This window comes from Aptenodytes patagonicus, chromosome 1, assembly GCF_965638725.1.
Source record: "Aptenodytes patagonicus chromosome 1, bAptPat1.pri.cur, whole genome shotgun sequence".
NCBI classification, from domain to species: Eukaryota; Metazoa; Chordata; class Aves; order Sphenisciformes; family Spheniscidae; genus Aptenodytes; species Aptenodytes patagonicus.
Window position 1 is genome coordinate 195,134,932 of NC_134949.1, and position 24,640 is coordinate 195,159,571.

Sequence of the window (24,640 nt, forward strand, 5' to 3'; positions counted from 1 at the left end):
CTCCTGGGATTACAGGTAAGTTCTGGGTCCCAACACAAAGACAGAAAGGACCTCTTTGGCAAAGGTGAAAGACACCATGTCACAAGGCATTGGAGCTCAGAGCATACATCTGCATTCACAGTGATGTCCTGGCTCAATCCTGGTTATCAAAGCCAGGCTCTCCCTATAGCTAATGCACAAGCACATGTTCAAGTGCAGACTTAGCTTCAGCATGGGGCAAGCTCTCCTCCACTCAGTCTTGCACACATGGAGGAACAAGGGAGCTGCAACCCAATCAACCAGCAGATATTCCAGGCTCGGCTCTCCCTAAGCACTATGCAAAAGCCCTAACACCTAAGATACAAATAAGTTGCTAGCTGGCAATGTATACAAAAAGCACATAGTCACAGGAATTGGTATGAATAAACCTGTTGAGTTTTTAACCTTGCAGTTCAGCCAAGGTCAGAACTGGTCAAGCCTGGATATTTTTTTTTTAACATTGGAGTATGGAGTCCTGGTTTGGGAGTGTTCAGTGGAAGCAGAGGGATTCTGTGAGTCACAGTGAGGGGCAGAAAGAAAGTGATGTTTCAGGAACGTTATGTTCCTTCACCACTTAATTCCCATTTAAAACAAAGGGTATAAGAAAATCTGACCCACAGGTCTGCACTATTCAAAAAGGTGGCTTGGTAAACAGAGGGCAAGGAAAGCAGGCAAAGAAGCCTGGAAAATGTAATTTATCACACAGCTTCACAATTTTTCACATGAATTTCATCACTGCTGGCATGACAGAGAGATTTGATTAGATACAAAATGCAGAGAGAGACATAGTGTAAATTCTCATAAGCTAGAAAAATTGGAGCATTTCAAATTAAGTAGCTTTTCTCCACCAGACAGCTGTAAAAGGGTTAACTTAAAGTGGAAGCTATATTGATCAAATCATGTCTACGTGTGACAAGGATTGATCTGAGTTGCATCACTAAGCTATGCTGCTGACCAAAATGATTAGAACTGAAAAATGTGGTATACAGCATAAAAATCCAATTTAATGGCTTCTGAGCTTACTTGACCCTGGCTAATGTTCCATCAAATCAGAGTAGCTGAGGGCTAAACTGGGTTAGGTTCATATCTATTCCATATACCTATTTATGTTCTGTACCCAGATACATAGATGCTGTTCATATAAAAATATCTCCCTACATACTGCTGTGTGAGAAACACAATAAACTTTAAATAGGTTAAAATTAGCTTTTTTGTCCAATTTTTAAATCATATACATATGCACGTAATAGAAATAAAGAAGGGATTCAGTATTCAAGGTGAAATAGCATGGCTTGTAAAAGGCAGTCAAAGGCTATGGCCCCATCTCAGGCATGTTGCACACCATGGTACTTCCTGGATCACAGTTAATATTTTGGTGAGGACATTAGACTGCAACACAGCAGTTGTGAATTCAAGTCCATGGCCATGCCTGTGTCACCTTGGATGTGGGGTTCAGCCCTCTGAGAGCTACTCCAACTGGAATTGGTCACCGTATTATCTAGTTGCACTTGCATTCATACGGCACCTACCACAAAGGTATCTAAAGCTTTGAACTGGTAAACATTATACATTGGGCTAAATGCAAATACAAACACAGTTTGCTTAGTCAGATTGCTCATATGTTTGGAAAGAAACAGAAATATAAGTCTTTATGTTTTTATGCTGTGGACCTGAGCATCTCACTGGGCCACAAACAGCTTTGCCTGATTGTGTTGGGCAGGACCATGGTATCTCCAGCCTTTGCTCTAAGTATCAAAGTATCCTAAGGGGAAAAGCAAAGAATCTTGTTACATTTTAGTACCTGTATTGTGAAGGGCGTCAGTTTCTTCTTGTTGATTGTTCTCTCATCAATGGTATCTGGCACTGAAAAGTTGATCATCTTACTGGAAATAAAAGAAAAAACAACAAGAAATACACTACTAGCTACGTGCGCACAAAATACGATATAGCTTTTGTCACTATGCTGTAGGACAAGTCACAGAGCTGGAGAGTTACTGAACGAATATAGATAGTCAGCCTCTGTTTTTACTTGTACACACACAGGCACACACGCAATACTTGAGCAGTTCTTTTCGGTCACATGCAGATTGTACTATAGGTGTGAGGCCAAGAATGCCACAAGGTGAAGTTGTGCGAGAATTTTATTGTGCAGAAAATTTCTGTGAAAGCACTCACTATCTCGTGCTGCTTCGTGTGAACCCCCAAAAGCCCTCGGACAAAAATAAAATCAAGAAACTCCTTGATTTTCATCTTATTGCAAGGGTCCGGAGGCAAAGAAAAACTCTCACTTAACATGAAAGAAGCTTTATATTTTCAAAGAGAAAAGAAGCAAAAAACCTAACATTATTAAGTCCCTGAATCTGCAAAGATTCATAAGCTTAATGTAAAGTCAGCAGCTTCCATTTAAGCACAGATGTGAGCTTCTGCAGACTCATGGTTCCCATTTGTGAGAAAGATGGGTATTATTTACCAAAGCACTATGCCATCACCGACTGCCTGGAAGAGGTCATCTGTTTCTGGATTCATCGGGACCACGTGTTTACAGTCAGGGTCCTTCTCAAGGGCTTTATTAATCCAGTTGACAAAGGCATACTTCTCTTCCTCTGTGGACACAACATCAAACCCATCAGTTTGCTGTGCAATACCTCTACCATCATTTTACTTACAAAGGCAGAACTCCTGGGGGAGAAGACTCTCCCATCAGTGTGACTGATCAACTAACGCCTACAGGGGAAGAAGGCTTTGAGGAGGCAGGCAAATGAGCTGAAGACAGCGATGGGCTTGAGCTGGTTAATACTCCTTCCATACTCCTTCCCACTGACTGGGGTTGCCCGGTGTCATGAGGGCGGGCATATTATAGAGACTGGTAATGAAGTTCACGTGATTCAACTGTATGTTGCAGTTGCTATGCTCTGCTAAGTGTAATTTGTACTTGCACCATAATTTGAATGCACTGTTGTATCACTCTGCTAAATCGAAATCCCACGTAACTTCAAATAAGTTCAAATAAGTGAATTCTGTATTGTACATTATACTCTCCACGTGTGGAATATCTAGAAGAGCCTGGCCAGGGTGTATTGGACTCTGACAAGGAGCATTCAGAGGGTAATGGGCAAATGTTCCCTGTAGTCCAACAGGGCTGTAACGTAGCTATCCTGTACCAGCAGCAGCTCACACCACCCCCAGTAGCTCAGAGGAGGTGTCATCTGTGCTCAGGATGCCCTTGGAAGCATCCTCCACTCTCTCTTCCCCAGAGAAGTTCCCCACCCCTGCCCCTGGATAAGACAGCCAAGGGTGGGACCTCCTCCCTGTGGAACTGCTTCAGTGGGCTGTGCCCAGGAGGCAGCAGAAGCAACCATGGCTGCCCCAAACCTTCAACTTGCAGAAACAGGCTGGGAGAAGAGCCCTGATGGGGTCATGCCCCCTTTGGAAAAAGGTTAGGAACCATTTGGTTACAGGTGAGTTTACAGAAAGACTACCAGAGAACTGGTAAAATGTACAAGGAAATGGGTTAGCAACAGCGGGGAACCTGTGCCTTGCCTCACCCATAAGCAGGGACAGCAACGGGCCAGTCTTTGTGCTGCTGCAGCTGTGCCGGGAGGCTGTTCTCCAGCAGAGATGCAATGCCTTTATAGTACGGAAAGCTAAGCTGGCTGGAGCTTCCTTCCATAGCCACAGTTCTGTCCGCCCCAGTAAACCGGCTCACGCTATTTTTCACAAAGACCCTGCTCCGGTGCTTTGTCACCTTCACAACTCTTTGCCTTGCACCAGCCTCGCCTGAGCAGCCGCCGAAGCTCACCGAGGCCAGAGCACCTCGGTTTGCACCAAGACAAGGTGCAGATGATCTCCAAGGGCACACTTGTTCCTAGCTGCTATCAGTATAGGACAGCTGTACCTACCTGAGTAAGAGTGTTGTGTGCCAGCACTGGACTGCTCGGATGTCCCACCGATAGCACAGATCCCCTCCTTTTTGTTGATTTGTTTTCGGAACGACTTAGCAACGTCATCACTCTTCAGGTTTTGGAAAATCTTTCAAGCACAAGAGGCAATTTTAAAATTTTGGAGAATTACACCAAGCTAAAACAGTGAGCTCTTGGGTCAGGAGACATGTCCTCTCTGCTTCATACGTAGGGAAGTACAGCTTGCGTATTATTCAGTGGGTTTCTGTGTAAAATCTGTGTATCTGCTGTGGTAGAACAGGATCATACACAGCTTTTACATTTTCAAAGCAGTGAACAAAGATCACCTAAGTAACAGAAATGTACATGGTATGAAGCCACAGAGCTAAGATGTGCAGGAGGAGGGCCTTTAACAGTTTCAGATAAGTAAAATTCTGTTTCTCCATCCCAAGGTAAATTCCACTATTTTAGCATTTTCTTTTTTCCCAGTTCAGATCAGAAAAAGAAGCAGCTTTTTAACAGAAAAAATGCCCCATAAAGTTTTCAGTTTCAATCTGCTGAAATTTTTTGTAACCATAGAACATAATATTTTTGCAACTTACAACTGAAAAACTTCATCCTGCTGCATCAACCAAACTGAAAGGTATTAAGTCTGTCAATATGCAGCTGCATTCATGTAACTTGTCCCAGTTAATTGCAGGATTTCTAGTTCAGTTACCTCCTGCTCTCATCTTTTCCAGCAAGGGGGCTCCTTGGATTAACTAGGTGCCCATGAGTCCTTATGCTTGTGCCTCTGCTGTGCCCTGGGGACCACCGTGAGTATCCCGCCTTGCATCCTACTTACTAAATAAATAACATCTTACGTACTGAAATAAATTCATCAAAGCTGATCCTGCCATCCCCGGCAGTTGTCAAATTCTGAATGAGTTCTCTGGCTTTATATCCTGGGAGAGGGAGATTGGCTGCCTTCAACACATCTGTTAAATCGTTGGCATGGATGAAGCCGTTCCCACTGATATCTGTAAAGATTAAAGCAAACATTTAGATTCTACATCAGCCTAATGAAATTTTATGCACACAAAGGCTGTTGTTTTTATTTTACCTGGGGAAGTGTACATTATATATAAAGATTATCCTGAAATCCAGTATTTTCAACCACTGCAGTGTCATTCACACCCAAGAAAAAATTACAATCACCATTTAACAAGCAAAAACTCACAGTGATGATTTCATGTTTTAGACATACAGTAATATCTTAACAAAGCTAGGTTTAGATGGATATAATTGACTTTCCGAGGTTTACATATAGACAACCATGTAAGTGATTTATAGAGGGAGTATCCTGTCTACAGAACAGCTAAAGAAAATGGAGATAATGCAATACAGAGTTACACCTTACATGTGCATATATTCATAGATAGAATGTGATTTTGGCCTGTTTTCTGCTTCTAATATCACCAGAAGTCATGAGTTTAGAGGCTTGGAACTGCATATGGTCATGCATAAAATAAAAACTTGGGTGTTTCTCTGCGATGGTGCTAACACAGATAGTCCTGCTGAGCCTGTTAAAACATCCAGGGCCAGATTTTATGAGAAGATCACCAATACGGGTTAAATAGTCCTTTCTTTTCTACCAGTTTGTGAAAATCTCCACAAATAAAAAAGGAAAATTAATCTATTGCATGGAGAGTTTCTGTTAAAAGACTATGGTTATGTACATAGTTATATATAGAGACAGAGTTAGGTATTTATATTTGGTTTTTATATATCTGTGTGTTTCTTGATCTGCAGGCTTTTCTTCCCCAGCCGAGAGGCCGAGCTGATTTCAAAGAAGCATGTGCCGATTTCCTGCGCAGTAAGTTGCAATGATGTGAGTCACTTGTTGCATGCAGCAAAAAGGCACTCGGCTCTCAGCATCAGTAGCACAGGGTAATGAAGATTGCAAAGAGCATCCTATCCATTTCTGAAGTCATACAACAAAAGGATCTGGACTTGGAGAGGGAAATGTCTGGGAGAGCAACGAGAGCTTCCTTCCAGCATTTGCCTTGCCAGTGCATCAGGTGCACTGGGCACACACAGTGACCAGACGTTTAAGATTGCCAGCCTGGACTACTGTGTGCTCAGAAATCAAACAATCATCACCTGAAGCAGTAAGGACAACTGATTAACACATAATCCAGCGAGGCTGACAGATCTGCTAATAAAAGTTAAGTGAGCTTTGAGAAACACAAGGATTTTCCTTAGGATTTGGGTAGGCAGTGATGGATCTGCATGACTTTAAAGGAGACAAATCAGATGAGACATTTAAAGGCTTGGAAAGGAAACACACACTTTAAAAATATATAGGGCTTGAAAGATCATAGTAAAGGGATTACAAATTTTATAGCCATTTTCACATTTGTCCTCTCCAGACTATTCCTCCCCAGAGGGAGTACTCAGTTTACATTAAAATAAAAATTTTTTGCCTTCCAAACAATTTGCCAGAAATAAACAATATTCTTAGGAAAACACTTGAGAGTATTTCCAACATGGTTTTCTGTACAGCTTTTGAGGTTATTTCATAAACCCTGCTGCTTATTGCCCCGCCATCTCTCTCCAGTAAGAGGCCATTGCTCTGCAGTGTGCTGATGGGGTTTCATCTAGGAGGTCTGCAGTGGCAGAAAAAGGACTTTCTGTGGTTTCTGTGACACAGCAGATCAGTGCTGGAGTAAGCTTGGTTTCCTCACGTCTGGTCAGGACCTGAAAAAAGAGCCTGCTACGGCTTCACACTTCTGCAGCGTCTTTCCTGTTTGCTGTACCCACCGACTTTGCAGAAAGCCTCTCGTAGCTCTGCCACCTCCTCCTCCGAGAAGTGTGCTGTGGACGCCATTTCTTATTTCTGCGAGCAGCAGGTCTGCAAGAAGAAAGCACTTGTTTTTATTTGGTGCCTTTTTGGGTTTGTAATCGTGATGAAAAAGAGGGGTTTTCACTTGGATTTTCAAAGTCTTGGAGCAGTTCCCCATAGCTGAAAACCCAGTTCCTCTCTGCATCCTGAAATCAAGTGAAGGGGTAAAATCCTGCGTACATGAGATGTAAATCCACGTCCCTCCTGTTGTTTTGCCAGGCCCTGCTCAAAATCCCAACAGTTTTATTCACACTAATTTAATTTGAATTAAATCCTACCTCTGCTAGCTTTTGCTTCTCATGGAGAAAGCGGACAAAATTGTGCTGGTTCTTGTTATTCCCCCTTTGGAAACACAATTCACCACGTGCTTCTTCCACAGCACTGGCAGAGAAGCAGCAGCCCTGTCTGCTCCCAGGGCTCTGGGTTGGAGCCGGAGCCCCAGGGGATATTTGCACCGCCTACCTTTGGGTACCCAATGAGGAGGCTGGTCACCCTTACGGGGTGGATGGATGGAGAGAAGCTCCTTCACAAGGTGTTCAGAGCACCAGGTCGGGCTCCCCAGAGGGCTACTTCTCTTCCTGGCTATGAGGAGAGTTCAGGGACTTGCCCCTCAAGGTACCTAAGTTAGTGCCTGAGGTTGGGTGGCACTCTAGGAATGGGTGGCTGGAAGGAGTTTTCCTGCCTTTCCTCTCATCAAAGGTATAAAGCAGGAGGAAGGATTAGACTTTCCTTTTCTAGGCACCTTTCTTAATAATCAGAAAGGGAAAGTTTACTTCCGTTTGTCACATCATTTAATACACTGCCAGAAGATGCACATTATACCCCTCTGCTTTTTCATGCACCTACTGTCCCCTGCGTCTATTCATGAGGAAACTGTTCAGGAGAAAGATTATCTATTATTCTATATTTGTGAGAATGACTCTAGTGTCCTATGTCTCTTTAAGTATTAATTAACCAAGCAACTATTTAAATAGAATAGAATGGAAACCTGAGTTGATCCTGGAAAGTGGTTGCTGTAGCTACAGTGTTCAAATGAGGAAAAAAAAATCAGAAATACCTCACTCCCAGACTAAAACTAACATTGCATCCTGGAGGCTTGGATTCCAAACTTTATAGAATCATAGAATAGTTTGGGTTGGAAGGGACCTCTAAAGGTCATCTAGTCCAACCCCCCTGCCGTGGGCAGGGACATCTTCAACTAGATCAGGTTGCTCAGAGCCCCGGCCAACCTCACCTTGAAGGTTTCCAGGGATGGCGCATCCACCACCTCTCTGGGCAACCTGTGCCAGTGTTTCACCACCCTCAGTGTAAAAAATTTCTTCCTTACATCTAGTCTCAATCTATCCCCCTTTAGTTTAAAGCCATTCCCCCTTGTCCTGTCGCAACAGGCCCTGCTAAAAAGTTTGCCCCCGTCTTTTTTATAAGCCCCCTTTAAGTACTGATAGGCTGCAAGAAGGTCTCCCTGAAGCCTTCTCTTCTCCAGGCTGAACAACCCCAACTCTCTCAGCCTTTCTTCACAGGAGAGGTGTTCCATCCCCCTGACCATTTTTGTGGCCCTCTTCTGGACCTGCTCCAACAGGTCCATGTCTTTCTTATGCTGAGGGCTCCAGAGCTGGACGCAGTACTCCAGGTGGGGTCTCACCAGAGCAGAGGAGAGGGGCGGAATCACCTCCCTCGACCTGCTGGCCACGCTGCTTTTGAAGCAGCCCAGGATACGATTGGCCTTCTGGGCTGCGAGCGCGCATTGCCAGCTCACGTCCAGCTTTTCATCCACCAGTACCCCCAAGTCCTTCTCGGCAGGGCTGCTCTCAATCCCTTCATCCCCCAGCCTGTATTGATACCAGGGGTTGCCCCAACCCAGGTGCAGGACCTTGCACTTGGCCTTGTTAAACCTCATGAGGTTCACACAGGCCCACTTCTTGAGCTTGTCCAGGTCCCTCTGGATGGCATACCATCCCTCTGGCGTGTTGACTGCACCACTCAGCTTGGTGTCATCTGCAAACTTTCTGAGGGTGCACTCGATCCCACTGTCTATGACATTGATGAAGATACTGAACAGTACTGGTCCCAGTATGGAACCTTGCGGGACGCCACTCGTCACCAACCTCCATCTGGACATTGAGCTGTTGACCACTACCCTCTGGATGCGACCATCTAACCAATTCCTCACCCACCGGACAGTCCACCCATCAAATCCATACCTCTCCAGTTGAGAGAGAAGGATGTTGTGGGGGACCGTGTCAAAGGCCTTACAGAGGTCCAGATAGACGACATCTGTAGCCCTTCCCGTGTCCACTGCTGTAGTCACTCCATCATAGAAGGCCACTAGGTTGGTCAGGCAGGACTTGCCCTTCGTGAAGCCATGCTGGCTGTCTCGAATTTCCTTCCTGTCCTCCATGTGCCTTAGCATAGCTTCCAGGAGGATCTGTTCCATGATCTTCCCAGGCACAGAGATGAGGCTGATTGGCCTGTAGTTCCCCGGGTCTTCCTTTTTTCCCTTTCTAAAAATGGGGGTTATGTTTCCCCTTTTCCAGTCAGTGGGAACTTCACCGGACTGCCACGACTTTTTTTTTGATATACAGGGATAATTTAAAAAATTACGGATTTCCTATAGCCCTCTACAAAGACACAGAGTTGTGTACAGCCTATCTGGGCTTCAGATTTAATACTCTCCTGAACTTATGCATTGATTGCTTGTATCTGTGAGAACCACTATGGACATGGCTTTGAAATAGCCCAAAGGCAATCTCATGTGGTTGGCTTTTTGCCTGCTGTCTCCCTGTAGTATCATGCACCCTTTATCTGCCTCATCACTGTGATATTAGGGTGAGGACAGTTTCCAGAGAAAAATCTGTTCACTCACTCCAACCTTCATAAGTAGAGAAATGCAGCATAATCCATAACACAGTCACTCTTGGGGCACAAGAACCCATGTGCAGTTTTCTGCATAACAGAGCTTGTGATTGCTACTGAAATACTAATATAATATTAAAAGTGATTCTAACCACCATAATTTCAAGGATTACCTGTAAAAATCCCTGTGATCCGCTAGCAATATGGGTTATGTATGCTAGGGTAAAATTAGATCCATAGTCTTCCTCCTTCATCCTGGTATCTTTCCTGCCTCTGATTCCTCACTACCAATCTTTTTCTGTAGCATGCTGTGTGTTTTTGCAACATGTGGATTACCTAAAATGCACCTGGACACGTGAAAATCTCACACTATCATCAGCAAGAAAATCCATATTCCACTGCAAGATCATCCCTTCCAGTCCAGTCATTTCAACAAGCAATATAATTTGCAAGACAACTTTTAATAGCATTAAGACTGTTCTAGAGCTTAACAGGTAAGAAACACCACAGGTTGTTGCCCGTAACATTACTTTTGCAGAGTTTTATAACCTTGAGAAAAAACTATCACCAACATAAACTGGACCTTTCTTGATTGCATAAGAATTTGTGGCCTCTGATCAGTAACCAGCTGATCTGTTAAATACAGAGAATCCTATTAATAGTGCATACATTTACATGTATGCTAATAATACATAATAGGATGAAGGGTTTTGCTGCTATGAACCCTTCTGACGTCTCTTTTAGGTCAAATTTACCTACTCTTTTGTAAAGGTGGCTACGCTTAGCCGAGAAATCAGATGAATCTCTGCACTGAGTGTGAGAACTAGTCCTTGATCACCCGAGGAGTAGTTGTACTCGGGCGATGGAGTTATCATCACTGCCTGCTGCAACACACAACTGAGTTTCTTCTGCATTTTCAGTCCCTTGGTATCTCTTGCTTTCAGCCTGTCAGCTGTAGCCAGAAGCCCTCTGCATAGTGTGTGAAAGCCCTCAAGTTTACATGCAAATAACCAAACCCAGAATTTTCAGACTAAATGTTTCAGAGTTATTCACAATTAAAAATTGCTGTCATTTCTGAAATTGTTCAAGTAGTAAAACAAAACATAGGGAAATCAAGAGAGTGAAAGTCCAACGCTTTAGCAACACACAGCAAAAAGGAGCTAATCCACTTTTTAAAAGCTACTTTTCAGTATATAAACTGCCTATTTTGCTTAGATAATTAAAAGTAAATTATTATCTTCAGGCACACAGAAATGTAAAATGCTTCTGGATAATGGTATGGGAGGTCAGACCCAATATTTTTCTTCTGATTTTTATCAACCAAGAGCAGAGTCATTTGCTTCTAGGGGTGAAACACTTCCAGTGCTTCACCATCCTCAACGCAAAGTGAAAATACCTCAGGCATCCCATCAAGAGGGCATCCAACACCCTAGGTGAATAATTCAGTTACTGATAATCCACAAGGCATTGTAAGCATATGGTGCACTGCTCTGCCCCAAACCATTTGTAAAATCAGTACGACAAGACAGATGCAGAGAAAAAAATGCCACAATATATATGTATAACAGCGAAGGAGAACATGTGGCAATATGAACTAGTTGGAAGAGCTTCTTTGAATAGCTGTTGAGGAGCTGAGGGAGGAGCAAAGGGAAAATCAGCTGATGAGAACCAGGCGATGGCTTTGAGCACAGAGATGTATGGCAAGAAGCAAAGAGGAACACTGGGCAGGAGCGGGGCATGGCAAGAGGGAGGGGAGTTAGAGAAAGAACGAATGCAAACAAAAGCTTAGCTATCAGCAGAAATGAGATTTTGAAGGTCAGCAGCAGCTGGGAGGAAGGACCATGAACCTGGTGTGATCAAAGATCAGTGAAAGAACTGAAGTTCCTTAGAGAGAACAAGACGAAAGTCAGCACATGCTTGGATGTGGAGGCAGGACGCTGAGAAGGGGAAGACAGCTCCACGGGTCAGAGCAAGAAAGACAGTGGAACTGCCAACAAGAAAGAAATGGAAGGTAATAAAAATTCAGAAGGAAAATAAAACACTCCTTGAGACAGACTGAGCTTCGGATGGCGTCAGGACATCCGGATTACACATTGCCTGGAAGTGACACTTCATTCTCGTTTGCCAAACAGCATAAACCCGCTATTGCAAAAGCAAAAATAAAGTTGTGCAAATACACTCCTTCCTCCCCAGAAGACTGTTGAGTTACAGGTTAATGTAAAAAAAGAGAAAATTGTCTCACCTAAGCAGCTGAGAATCGTAACAAACTGATATTCAAAGAGCCTCTATGAAGCGTTCCCTTTTCTGCTGTCATTTCCAAACCAATACATTACAGCCATGCTGTAAAGCCTCCTTTTATTTGACCTTAACCTCAGAAGAACCTACGATCACACTGGTGTTTTAAGAGATCTAATAACAAACTATTTTCAGTCTGGAATATAAAGGAAGAACTAAAATAATCTCAAACCTGAACATTACTGCTAAACTGAAACACGACAACATTGATGTTCTTTCATCTCTTTCGATTTTGAAGCTGTAGTCTGAGAAGCTGCCTGGTTATGTATTACTTGGCAAAGTGTGCACCCATCATGCAATATAAATAATAAATGGCAAAGCCATTAAAACCTAAAGGTTTCCATGACTTATATTAAATGGTTACCTTGTTTCATATTTTCCTCCACTTCTCTGGTGTTTAAGCTTTACTGCAGGCAAGGCAATGAAAACCTTGAAGATGTGAAACCACACTTTACAGCTAGACATAAAGTTGCACCTTCCCCCAAAGCAAAAAAGCAAATTTCATGGGGCAACATTGTATTTCACAAACACATATTTAAGTCATCAGGAATTACTTAACTGTGAATTTGGTGCCAAGAAAGTTGAATAAATTACTAATATTTACTCACTTTCTGCCACCAGGGCTTTATTTTGTTAACGCGCTAGTACTTTGTTAATAATACGATAACCCCTCTAAGGTGTTGGAGAGTGATCAGATAAAGGAATGCACGTGTGTTCCCTGTCATATAAATTTCCCTATTTCTTCTGCCATCTTCTCATCAAATTTGTTTATTTTTTCTGAAAATGATGAAACAACAGCTGTTGCAAAATACAGCTATTAGAATTGCATGGGGCAATGTAAGACTGTGTCCCCCACCACACAAAACTCTACCTTTAACTTTATCAGAGCTCACAGCTCCAGTTCCTTTTCTTTTCTCTTTCTTGTCTCATCCACAAATTCAATTTCCAAATGTCAGGCTTTCCATAAGGGTTGGGGAATACCTCCTCTTTTCTGCATTAGCCTTTCTTTCCCAGCTGATTTCCAACAGGCACCACCAGCAATCCTCCCTCAATGCACAGCCCACCCTCGACAGTGCTGCCAGCAGGCAAGAATAAGAGAAGTGGCCCCAGAATTGTGCAGAAACTCTTGTGATAGATCTGAAGCATCTTGCAGGCCAGAAAAATATAAGGGAAAAGGGAGGATCTTGAGCATATTTGATCTTTGTCCCATACTTCTTGCACCTTTGGGGCCCTCCTTGTTCCTGGTCACTCATCAGAATATCCCTAATAGGATATTCCTCCCCAGACATATTTCCCTCTACATTTCTCTCATAAGGTCCCACACATAAGTCCATATATCCATATGCATTTCTGTTCAAATTATATGTCTCAGTTAGCTTATTTTGTACAGTACAGAAGGGCTAAGGAGGAGACAAGAAAGGAGAAGATTTATGAGTTAGGCTCTGGTAAATATTTTCCTTCTGGAGACATGTTTTTGTCATTTTCATTCTCACTAAAGGGTGAGAAAAAGAGAAATTATTTAGTGGATCTTATGTTGAAAGGAGAATTAATGCTATAACCACAACAGCGTGACCTAGAAGTTCCTCAATTTTAAAGTTTCATCTTGTGCTCATTGGCAAAAAAGACCTTCAGCTAAAATGCAACAGGCAAAGCCATCTTGTTGGCAATCAGCCAAACATATTCTTTTGCATAATCCAGAATAGTTTATCTCCCAATTAAACTTCATATTCTCAGCATACTTGCTATTATCGTGCTTCTCTCTCATATATTTATTATTATCTGCTGTTATTCTTGCAGTTCTGATCAAAATAATGTGCTTGTATCCCTGCACTAGCAGGGCGATCCATAGTGCACCCCCAGCAAAGTAGGATAGTGGCGTTAACACTAAATTTCCCCAGCCTTATTGCCAGTTTGGAGCAGTGATAATTTGCAGCAATGGCTCTAGGGTATCCAGCCATCTTAGACAAACAAACAATCCCATCCATGTCCTTTATTCTTGTTTGGCATCACAGCTTCCAGACAGATGCGTGGACATTTTTTTGTGATAGGTTTTTGTCTGCTAATGATGTAAGATAAAAACTAGAATCCATATGTCTCTTCCTTGCTGGTGAGTTATTCAGGTAGCCAGCTACTCACCATGACCAACAGCATCAGCAAATACCATCAGGTTTTGAACCACGTGTCAATTAGATGCATGTCTTGCACAACAACTTTGAAAATCATTGAAGAAGCATGAAGAATTGCAGCATCTTTGAACAGGCGAGGAGGTTCATGAAAAAAGAGTTGTGGTTTAACCCCAGCCGGTGACTGAGCACCACACAGCCGCTCGCTCACTCCCCCCCCCCTCTGGTGGGATGGGGGAGAGAATCGGAAGAGTAAAAGTGAGAAAACTCATGGGTTGAGATAAAAACAGTTTAATAATTGAAATTAAATAAAATAATAAGAATAATAGAATATACAAAGCCAGTGATGCACAATGCAATTGCTCACCACCCACCAACCAATGCCCAGCCAGTCCCCGAGCAGCGGCCCCCCTGGCCAGCTTTCCCCCAGTTTATGTACTGAGCATGACGGCACATGGTATGGAATGTCCCTTTGGCCAGTTTGGGTCAGCTGTCCTGGCTGTGCCCCCTCCCAGCTTCTTGTGCACCTCCAGCCTTCTCAGTCGGTAGAGCATGGGAAGCTGAAAAGTCCTTGACTAGTGCAAGCACTACTTAGCAACAACTAAAACATCGGTGCGTTATCAACATTATTCTCATACTGAATCCAAAACACAGCCCTGTACCAGCTACTAGGAAGGAAATTAACTCATTCCCAGCAGAAACCAGGACAAAAGTTCATTTTTCAAGCCATGCACTTAGTGATATGACTATTTCCCTATTTAAATAGCTATAGATACACACATGGATAAGAGCTTTTTCTAATTTCCTCAAAGATGCTGAGTTAAATTTTAAATCCTAAAGTAGACAGAAACATACTTGGCTCTATTAGCAATGTGTAACTCAGATATTACAGTACCGTCAACCTGGGTGGGATCTTGCTGTTTAAATCAGCATACAAAATACAGAGAGGAGTCTTTCTGAAGTTATGGCAAATAGTTCCTCCCAGGTATGTGATAAAGATTCACAGTTTAGCCCACAATAAATGACACTCTTTGCCTCAAAGGCATTTTAAAAGACTGGTGCCTGCAACAGCAAAATCTCACTGTGTATGCAGGCACTGGAATTGTTAAGCTGTTGCACTTCACGTATTTTATTTTGTATACAATTTGAAGAAACACAGAGAAAAGACAGAAAGCAACATGGTGATGTCCATGAGTCATTTTCTTAATGTTCCGTTTTATAAAGGACCTCATTTGTCAATGCGATGCCTGAGTCCTAAATCAAATACGAGTCAACAGGGCTTAGGAAGGGAAAATCCACAGAGCTTGTAGAGAAATGGAGATCTCTTTCCCACTCCCTCAGTGGCAGGGAGTGCTAATCCTTCAAGGAAATTAAGATATTGAAGAAGCAGAGCTGTGAACCCATAAATACTCTCCTTATGTGTCTTTTATCTGTCAGATACATCATACCAGGGAGACAGCATATATGTGCATATTATTTTTCAATCAAAGTCTGTAGAATATTTTTTAAGAAGAAAAAATTGATCCAGTACACTACGTTTTTTGTTAGGTCACTTATGTTTTCTATCCCTTTACCAACACAAGCTAGCTAGCTTTTCAATGAAAACATTTTTCCATAGAAAAAGGAACATTTTGATTCTCAAATGCTTTCCAGTGATTTTTTTTCTTCTTTTTTTTTTTTTTGGCCAAAGCTGGTTTTCAAACCAAGCTAAATTGACAAACATCTTCAGTCATTCAGCAGATGTCCTATTTGGCAAGGAAAGCCCTGCCCCACCCAGTTCCACCTTTGCTAACTAAGGTGGGGGAAGAGGAGAGCATCTACAGGGGCTGCTTTGGATACAGGTACGAGGAGTTACCCCACCTCTGCCCCATCACGGCCGGGGTGGCAGATGGGACACAAAACCCTGGGGCAGATAGATAAAAGCCTCTCTTCCTGTTCCTGTGAGGTAGTGGGGGAGTGTTGGGCGGGAGTGTTGATCTGCTCGAGGGCAGGAAGGCTCTGCAGAGGGATCTGGACAGGCTGGATCAATGGGCCCAGACCAATTGTATGAGGTTCAACAAGGCCAAGTGCCGGGTCCTGCACTTCAGCCACAACAACCCCATGCAGCGCTACAGGCCTGGGGAAGAGTGGCTGGAAAGCTGCCTGTCGGAAAAGGACCTGGGGGTGCTGGTCGACAGCCGGCTGAACATGAGCTGGCAGTGTGCCCAGGCGGCCAAGAAGGCCAATGGCATCCTGGCCTGTATCAGAAATAGTGTGGCCAGCAGGAGTAGGGAAGTGATCGTGCCCCTGTACTCGGCACTGGTGAGGCCGCACCTCAAATACTGTGTTCAGTTTTGGGCCCCTCACTACAAGAAGGACATTGAGGTGCTGGAGCGTGTCCAGAGAAGGGCAACGAGGCTGGTGAGGGGTCTGGAGAACAAGTCTTATGAGGAACGGCTGAGGGAACTGGGGTTGTTTAGCCTGGAGAAAAGGAGGCTGAGGGGAGACCTCATCGCTCTCTACAACTCCCTGAAAGGAGGTTGTACCGAGGTGGGTGTCGGTCTCTTCTCCCAAGTAACAAGCGATAGGACGAGAGGAAATGGCCTCAAGTTGCTCCAGGGGAGGTTTAGATTGGATATAAGGAAAAATTTCTTTACTGAAAGAGTGGTTAAACATTGGACCAGGCTGCCCAGGGAAGTGGTGGAGTCCCCATCCCTGGAGGTATTTAAAGATGAGTAGATGCGGCGCTTAGGGACATGGTTTAGTGGGCATGGTGGTGTTGGGTTGACGGTTGGACTCGATGGTCTTAGAGGTCTTTTCCAACCTTAATGATTCTATGATTCTATGATTCTAGTCATCATACTGCAGCCCAATGGCAGAAGGTCAGGTCACGAAGTACTGACTCAGTCCCAAATGTCCTGTGAAAGCCCAGTATCTGATACAAGAAAAGGAGAACGTGGCCTGTGTTTCCAGCTTGTTAGCAGGAAAACAGTTCCTCTGTGCATGGAAAATATTAAAAACATGTTCCAGCTGTAGAAAGGAGGTGGCTATATTATTTTTAGATGCAAATGTATATTTGCATTTGACTGATTCCACCTGGATTTATGAATCTGTTGCTATTGCTCCCATGCTGGGAGCTGTATTCCGTTCTCAGTTTTGCAGGACTCCTCACTGATTTCAGCAGGGATTCACAGGGGCTTAGCAAGCCCCTGAGTGATCAGGCCCTTCCACCCACCAAACCAGACCAGAAAACAGAGAGCACATCTGAACATAGCCCTCCTTACAGGCTGTCCTGCTGCTTGGGACACCCTCCTGCAGTGGTGCCACGCTGGGAGCTGTAGAGTCTCCGAGTGTGCAATGGGGAACCAAAGCACGAACTGCAGCAGCAGGAGGCACAGTCCTCTTGTGCCCCTTTCCTCTGAAGAATAATTTGGCCTTATGGTGTGGTCCCTGAGCCCCCACTGCCAGGCACCCCTCGTGGCAGCGCACCACCTTCCTCCTTGCAGGCACTGCCTCCATGTCTGGGACACCCCGCTTGTCTCACCCAGGGGCGGTGATTTATTCCTGTCCTGCAGCTTTCCCCTCTGATAACTGCAAAGATGCACAGAGCGACCAATGCAGAGCCCCCTACTCCATCTTGCAGCACAGCTGGTTTCAGTATCCTAAATGCTGTTTCATTTTTTTTCATAAATATTTTTCATTTTGATAAATATTTTACATTTTGTATCAGCATTTCACTGGAGTCTGCTGTTTTGCATGAAAGGGCTGAGAGTATGAAAATCAGCTACATTTCTGAATGCACTGCACTCCCCTGATCTCCCCCATCTCCTTCTTTCCTTTACTCAACCTCCTTCTAAAGTTCTTTCATACTTTAGAAAAAATAAAAGGTTGATGACTGTTACTGTAGGATTTCTATCAAGATAGCTCTGCTCCATGCTACACAGCTGCATTTTAAGCTGCTCATGACTGAAATCAGAAGGAAACAGGATTAAAAAAAAATTGGTAGCATAATACGGCACGATGGAGTGCATGGTATGTTCTGCGAGCAGGGAGAGAGAAGCAACAGCACTAGACCTGTTTAAGTGCAATGAGTTTCATATAGGATCTCAAACATTTTATAACCATAACAGTATTCAGTCCAAACCCTCACTTGATTTCAGTTGAGGAAGCAGATTCAAAACCAGTAACATAACGCCTTTTTTTGACCTACTGTGTAAGCACTGTCTTCAGCTTCTGAGCTGAGTAAATCTGGACCTCATGGCCAGGATTGAAGCAGAAATCCCCACTCTTCTTACCAGCAGGCAGTCACCTACTTCGCTGTCCCTCCTGGTTCTAGCATCCCTCCTCGATGGAGTTTCCCACCACAGAGGGGGTTTCCACATCTCCTGTCTGCTCAGGAGAGTTTGCCCAGCCCCATCCCTGACCCCCCGCAGACCCTCTGGCCCCATCTTGGGAGGGCAAACCGCTCCTGCGTGACAAGCAAGAGGGGATGAAGGTAATATATGCTGGAGTTTCTCTACATGAGAGGTTTCAGGGCGTGATCTACTTTTATCAAGATTATCAAACAGCCATCTGCTGAGCACCCATCTGCACTTCTGATTGCACAATCTTGCCTGCCATTTGCTAGAAATCATCTTCACTTGATATCTGCAGCAGTGAGGGGTCAGCCGGCCAACATTGTCTGTGACTTTGGCTACACTAAAAAAGACCTGAGGTCCCATTTGCTTGAAAAGTCAAGTTACTCACAGGCTTAAGAATCAGTTGTACAGACAGTGTTCAAACCAAATGTTCATGCTGAGGAAACCACTGTCTGACAAAAACAGCAAGTCTACTGCTCTTACAGAGCAAAAAGTGAAGCCCGAAGGTTCCTGTTCACAATACTACCGCCTAAAATGTCTGTAGACCTTTGCAAGTCACAGTTCATCTACAGCCTGAGCTGAAATCCCAAAGAAGACAAGGGACAAGACTGACCAGCTTCAACAGTCGAGATCTTAAAAGGCAAATATAATGTTAGGACCACCACATATCACCATTTTTAAAGCAGAAGTCCCTACTACAATCAGGCTCCATCATGAATCAGTTTGATTTATTCTCTGGAGAGCAAAATTACATTTATAAAAGCCTAGTACAAATGTCCTAACAGGCAGCAGAGTGTATTGTAAACAATACGGGCCAAAATACATTAGCTTTATGAATCAGTGTTTTTCATCACTGGAATTAGAATTACCCTCTTACAAGGATTCACTGTGCCATCTAAATAACGGCTTCTTACTTTATCATACCCTGCCAAACTAACGAAATGCCAGCAAATACAAATTCCAAGACCACTACTCTACTCAGTCAAAGACCACTCTGCCCAATTAAATCCATCAAACACTTTCCTGAAGGTCAGTAGAAACGCCATGCACAAGACAATTGGAAAATGCTTCATGCTAATACAGAACCTGCACTGCTTTTTCATGGTGACCACAATTTCCTGTGCAGTTAAACTGCTCGTACGTGCAATGAGGGTGGCTTGCTAAAAAAACAGCAGGTGCTGTGATCTTACCTCCTGGGCTCAAGCGGTGGGTCCAAACTGCCGGAGCAACTGCTCGACAGCTGCAAATCCAATGGAAAGGGGAGAACTTCTTTAAAAAAAAAACCCCAACCTTTTTGTAGGTTGGGGAACTGCGAAGTAGTATGTCAAAACAGGTTGCTGTGTGACTAGGAAAACCTTCCTTTTCTGCAGAGCAACTAGTCAAGCCCAAGACTGCAAGCCCAAGACTGAGCGCAGAGAGGGAAGTGACTGGTGACAAAACGTCATAGTGAAATGCATTTTGTCTTTATAAGGAAATTTACCCTTCTCCGGTCTCCCTCTTCACCTCATCATTACTCCTACAATAGGTCCACTGGTGTGTACCACTTCCTCTGAGTTTTACCCCTCTTTGGTTCCGTTCTCTCTCACTAAGCACATGCATGCACGCACAAAACACCTTCTCTCTTCGGTGATTAAACGCAGCCACATTTTAGACCCGCAGAACGACAAGGTCTGCAGTCCTACCCTGCACTCAACGCAGGGCTGGCTGCAAAGTCAGGCTGGGGTGCTCGGGGCGGTGTCTCCAGGGATGGAGACTCCTCAGCATCTCTGGGCAACCTGTGCCAACGTTTGACTGTCCTTGCTGTGAAAACTTTTTTTCCTTGCGTGTGGTTGGAATTTCCCTTGATGCAACTTGTGACCTTTTTATTCTCAGTGTGCACCTCTGACAAAAGGCTGGCTCCATCTTCTCTATAAGCTCCAATTAGGTAGGTGTAGACACCAAGAAGATCCCTCTCAGCCCTCTCCTCTCCAGGCTGAACAAGTCCAGACTTCTCCGCCTCTTCTTGGACCTTGTGTGCTCCAGCCCATGACCATCCTGGTGGCTCTCTACAGTTTGTCAAAGCCTTTCTTGTACAGAAGAGCCTCAAACAGGACACAGTGCTCCTCATGTCGCCTCACAACTGACACCGATTTCAAGGACACGGTTCCCAGCTACACTGAGGGTCAAGCGTAAAAGTGCTTGATGGATGCAAATATTAGCTGTCTTTCAACCCTGATGACACAGTGCTGAAGAAGCCTTAACAGAACTGAAAACACAGCTTCAATAGATAAAAGTGATTCATCAACCCCACGGGGATTTTAAGAAATGTCCTGCCTTAACAGCAAAATTCCCACCACTTTCCACAGGCTGAAGAATCATCCTTCAGCTTTTTTAACAACTTCTGTTCTGACTTTTACCTCTGAAAACAGGCAGCTGAAAAAATAACCAAACTGAATGGCTTTAATGAAAAAGCTGTTATTCACGGCTCATCAGACCAGCTGGACCATCAGCCACATCCTGATGTAGAGAGCTTCAGGAAAACCTTCTCATGAACAAATCCCTGTAGTTAAGATCCATCCTTGAAGCACACGTACATTCACTGTATTCAGAATTACATTGAAACATGTTCCAGGCATTTTTTATTACTTCCTTCTATTAGAAAAATACCTCCCCTATGGTATTTCATTATTTGATAGACTGTGCCATGGCTCCTCTTCTTTGTTTTCTAGGGTATTTAACACCAGCCTGATGGTTTGCCCCAACTTTTTTTCTTACAGACCTTTTTCAAATCCTTAATTATTTCCGTTGCTCTCCATGACATCTCCTTGAATGCTGCAATACCTTTTCTGAGATAGGGAAGAGGGCACCAAATGGATGCATGCCTTAAATCTAACATCTTACTTGCACAGGAAAACTAAGGGTGGGTGTTTCCTTATCAGAGATGTTTGCTAAGCACTCTTAACACCCTCTCTTGAGTTATTATAGCTTATGCAGAAGGTAGGTGAGGGACTTACTTAGATTTTCCACCCTAGCATATGATATTTTATATTCATCTCACTTAGACTGAGCTCAATACTGTGTCATCGGTACACAGCACTGATTCATACCAGTACATACCAATAGGCACCAGCTGTGCTAAAACAGTGCTCAAACAAGCTTAGAAATACAAAGACAGCGGGGATGAGATTTAAAGTACGATGGATTTATAAGGCAAGTGTAAACAAAAGATTTTGATCTATTTGCCATGTGGACCATGAATCCCTTTCCCTTTTCCTGCCTTATTTCAAGACCTACTGGAATGTCGCTGTGTATACCTAATAATGCCATCTCACCAAACATTATTAAACTTAAGTAGTCTTTACACACAACCCCAGCTGAAGTCCTGTCATGACAACGCACTATTTAAATTCTGCACTGTGCATCCTTGAAGCATCACACAAATAACAATTTTATTGGGCAGCACTGAAATACATTTAACTGGTACGGTGCAATAGTTAACTCCTACCTGTACCTGGTTAATTTGTACCTGTGTGATGTTCGCTTGTGGCACTGCTGACAATGTATGATTATATGACAATGATCTCTCTAACGTAATTTTTTACACGGGGCAGGATACTGCAGGCAATCATTATAGTATCGATTTCCTAGAAGTGACTCTTCAATATAAACTCTTCAATATAAACTCTTCAATATAAATAGCTTGTATTTTGCAATAATGTATGCTTATGGTTAGCAACAGGCTAGCTGGTGTTATGATAGGATGCACCGTGATACTGAGTTAAATGTCCATTACTGTCCCGCATTAGAAAAATAATAGACTTGACCTACAGCTCCAGTCTTAGGGCCAAAATCCCAACGCAGCTACTTTGAGATTTACTTGCATGAAAGGTAGAAGACTTAGAGAGGGGTGTTCCTCCAGTTACAGGCAAAGACATTAGGAAACAGCTAAGATGATTATCTACAAATTAAGTACCATAAATTAACATGCACTGTGTCCAATCACTCAAAGAGGGAGGACTATAATTATAAACAGATCATGCCCCTGAGCCACAGCTGAACAGGTCAAAAACAACCCTTTCCTTTCTGTTGTCACCACTAAAATACTTCAAAAGCCTTGCCCCTTATCGTCCCTGTGCCTGAAGGACCTTTCTTTCCACGCACCTTTTGCAACGCTGACACTCTCATCCTGCTGCCCGTGCAACGCAGCCAGGCTTCACTGCTGGTCAGCCAGACCGTGTCACGCAGGCTTCAAACCCTTCCACGGCTTTTCTCCTCCTCTCCCGCAGCCTTGGCTATCCTCTGCCTCTGCGTCAGCCCCCCAGCTCTGAGCAGCAGCATGCATTCACTCCCGCCTCCTCGCCTGCCAACGAGCTCTCACCTTCTTCCCCTTCAGCCCCAGGTGCCTTGGGGAGCCTCAGGAAGTGCCACTTTCTCCCGTCATCAAGCTCGGCTATTTCTTAGCAAGACAAGCGGCAACCCATAAAGCCTGCAGGAACCATTGATCCCATTTCCGCCAATGAATGGGAATTACATTCGGAGGAACTGGGGCATCTGCCTAAGAAGAGCGTACAGCAGCTTCATCTTACTTGGCAGCATTGTGGTCTGGCAGCCCGGAGGGGGTTTGCAGGGATCCCCAAGCGAGGAGGGAGTTGGGGTCTGCTGTAGGGGAACAGTTTCCTTGTGGTAACTAGGGAAGGGTATTCCTGCGGTGGCCTTTTCTGGCATGACCACCTCTTGGCTCTTGCGTTTGTAACTAACTGCCCACTGCAGTCTCCCAAGACCTTTGCCTTCCTGCTGGCTGCTTCTGCTTCAGGGAATGAGTTTCTCCAAAAGCTATTATTTTGCAAAATCACATTTGTATAATGCAACGCCTTCCTTGCCACTGCTGATACAGTCATGGGTTGTGTACATCTTCCATCCAAGAACATACACAGGATGGGAAGAGCGTGGTGGGGAGCAGAGCGGGGACAGCAGCACAGATCTTCCAAGCTCACAGTGGAAGCTTCCTGTGGACCTTGCAAAGTATCTTTGTTTTAATGACAGCACAATTTTAAATGAACCCTTTGAGGGGAACCTCCTGGTCCATGAAAAACTAGGGCAAATCAAAATTAATGGAAATTATTTAAAAGTTATCTCATTTAAAGAAATATCTTGCTCTTATATAAGTTCAGAGGACCCGATCTAATTCCCACTACAGTTTGATGCAATCTGAATCACACCTTTATTCCATGTGACCCTGTTCTTGTTCCTATTAAAGTCAGTGACACTTCCTGTAGCCATTAGTGATTTAGGTACTGAAATGCCTTCCTTGTTTCTGAAAATGGACCCCGAGAACTTAAATGCTGTTGAAAGGTAAATGAGTCCTTGTGAAGCAAGAGTCATCACTCTGATGGCATGTGCTCAGGTGGGGGGAGGTAATTTGACCCACTGCTGGGACTGTCTATGTTAGCAATGTATCCTGAAATGCCACGTGTGATCTCTGCAGGAGAGAGAACACTAAAGACTGGGGGCTTGGCAGAATGCATGTGAAAATAGTACCTTTTACGCTGTATTCTTCCTGCATTACATCTGCCAGAAAAAGCCTTGAGAATGCAAAGCAATGGTGGGTGATCCCGTTGAACCTGTCACAACACAGATACTGGGGTCATTTGGGGGTAGAATCATGATATCATGAAATATCTGTTGGTGCAACAAGAGCATCTCACTCTTTGCCTCAATCTGTTCATGCAGGAAGGAGTGGGGCAGACCTACCCCTTCAGGACTTCACCTCCAGCTGGAGTCTGCCACCATGCTCTCCCTCCCTGAGACATATGGGATCTCCAACCCCCATGCAACCACCACCCTCCATGCCAGGACCCACCGATCCCCATGGACCTCCTGTATCAGCATTCCCAGCGGCGCCTTGCACAGCTGCTGCGTGGAACCAGAGGAGGAGGGAGAAGGTAGCATGGAGGGTGATGGCCCATGCCTACACGGGTGTGAAGAAAATGAAGGGAAACCTCTACCACATAGCAGAGCTGGCAAGCTCTGGTGCAAATCAGCAAAAAGGCATTTACACTTGGGCTGGGACGGACATCTAGGCTTGTATACTGGCATGTCTGAAGATAGAGGCATGTAAAAAGAAGTTGTCTCATACTGAAAAGCGTGTTTTTGGTGGGGTTATTCTGAGAAGCAGTGGCTCTCCAAACGTCACCCTTTCTCCTGGAGCTGGGCACAGGAATGGCGAGGAGGATAATGTCCAGTTAAACCTAG

At 44.1% G+C, this 24,640-nt stretch overlaps 1 protein-coding gene across 2 annotated transcripts in view; it reads right to left on the reverse strand.

Moving 5' to 3' along the window:
* The window catches only part of LCP1 (lymphocyte cytosolic protein 1), a 52,727-nt gene that overhangs the window by 13,176 nt on the left and 14,911 nt on the right, over positions 1-24,640 (reverse strand). The window contains exons 1-6 of one of the 2 annotated variants that reach the window (XM_076363703.1): positions 19,600-19,793; positions 6,720-6,810; positions 4,785-4,936; positions 3,918-4,047; positions 2,489-2,621; positions 1,820-1,901 (exon numbers count right to left, since the gene is read on the reverse strand). In XM_076363703.1, coding sequence (XP_076219818.1) covers positions 1,820-1,901; positions 2,489-2,621; positions 3,918-4,047; positions 4,785-4,936; positions 6,720-6,786 — 564 coding nt within the window. In that variant the 5' untranslated portion in view covers positions 6,787-6,810; positions 19,600-19,793. Of the gene's footprint in view, positions 1-1,819; positions 1,902-2,488; positions 2,622-3,917; positions 4,048-4,784; positions 4,937-6,719; positions 6,811-19,599; positions 19,794-24,640 lie in introns of those variants that run through there. The other variant, XM_076363711.1, reaches the window with a different exon arrangement.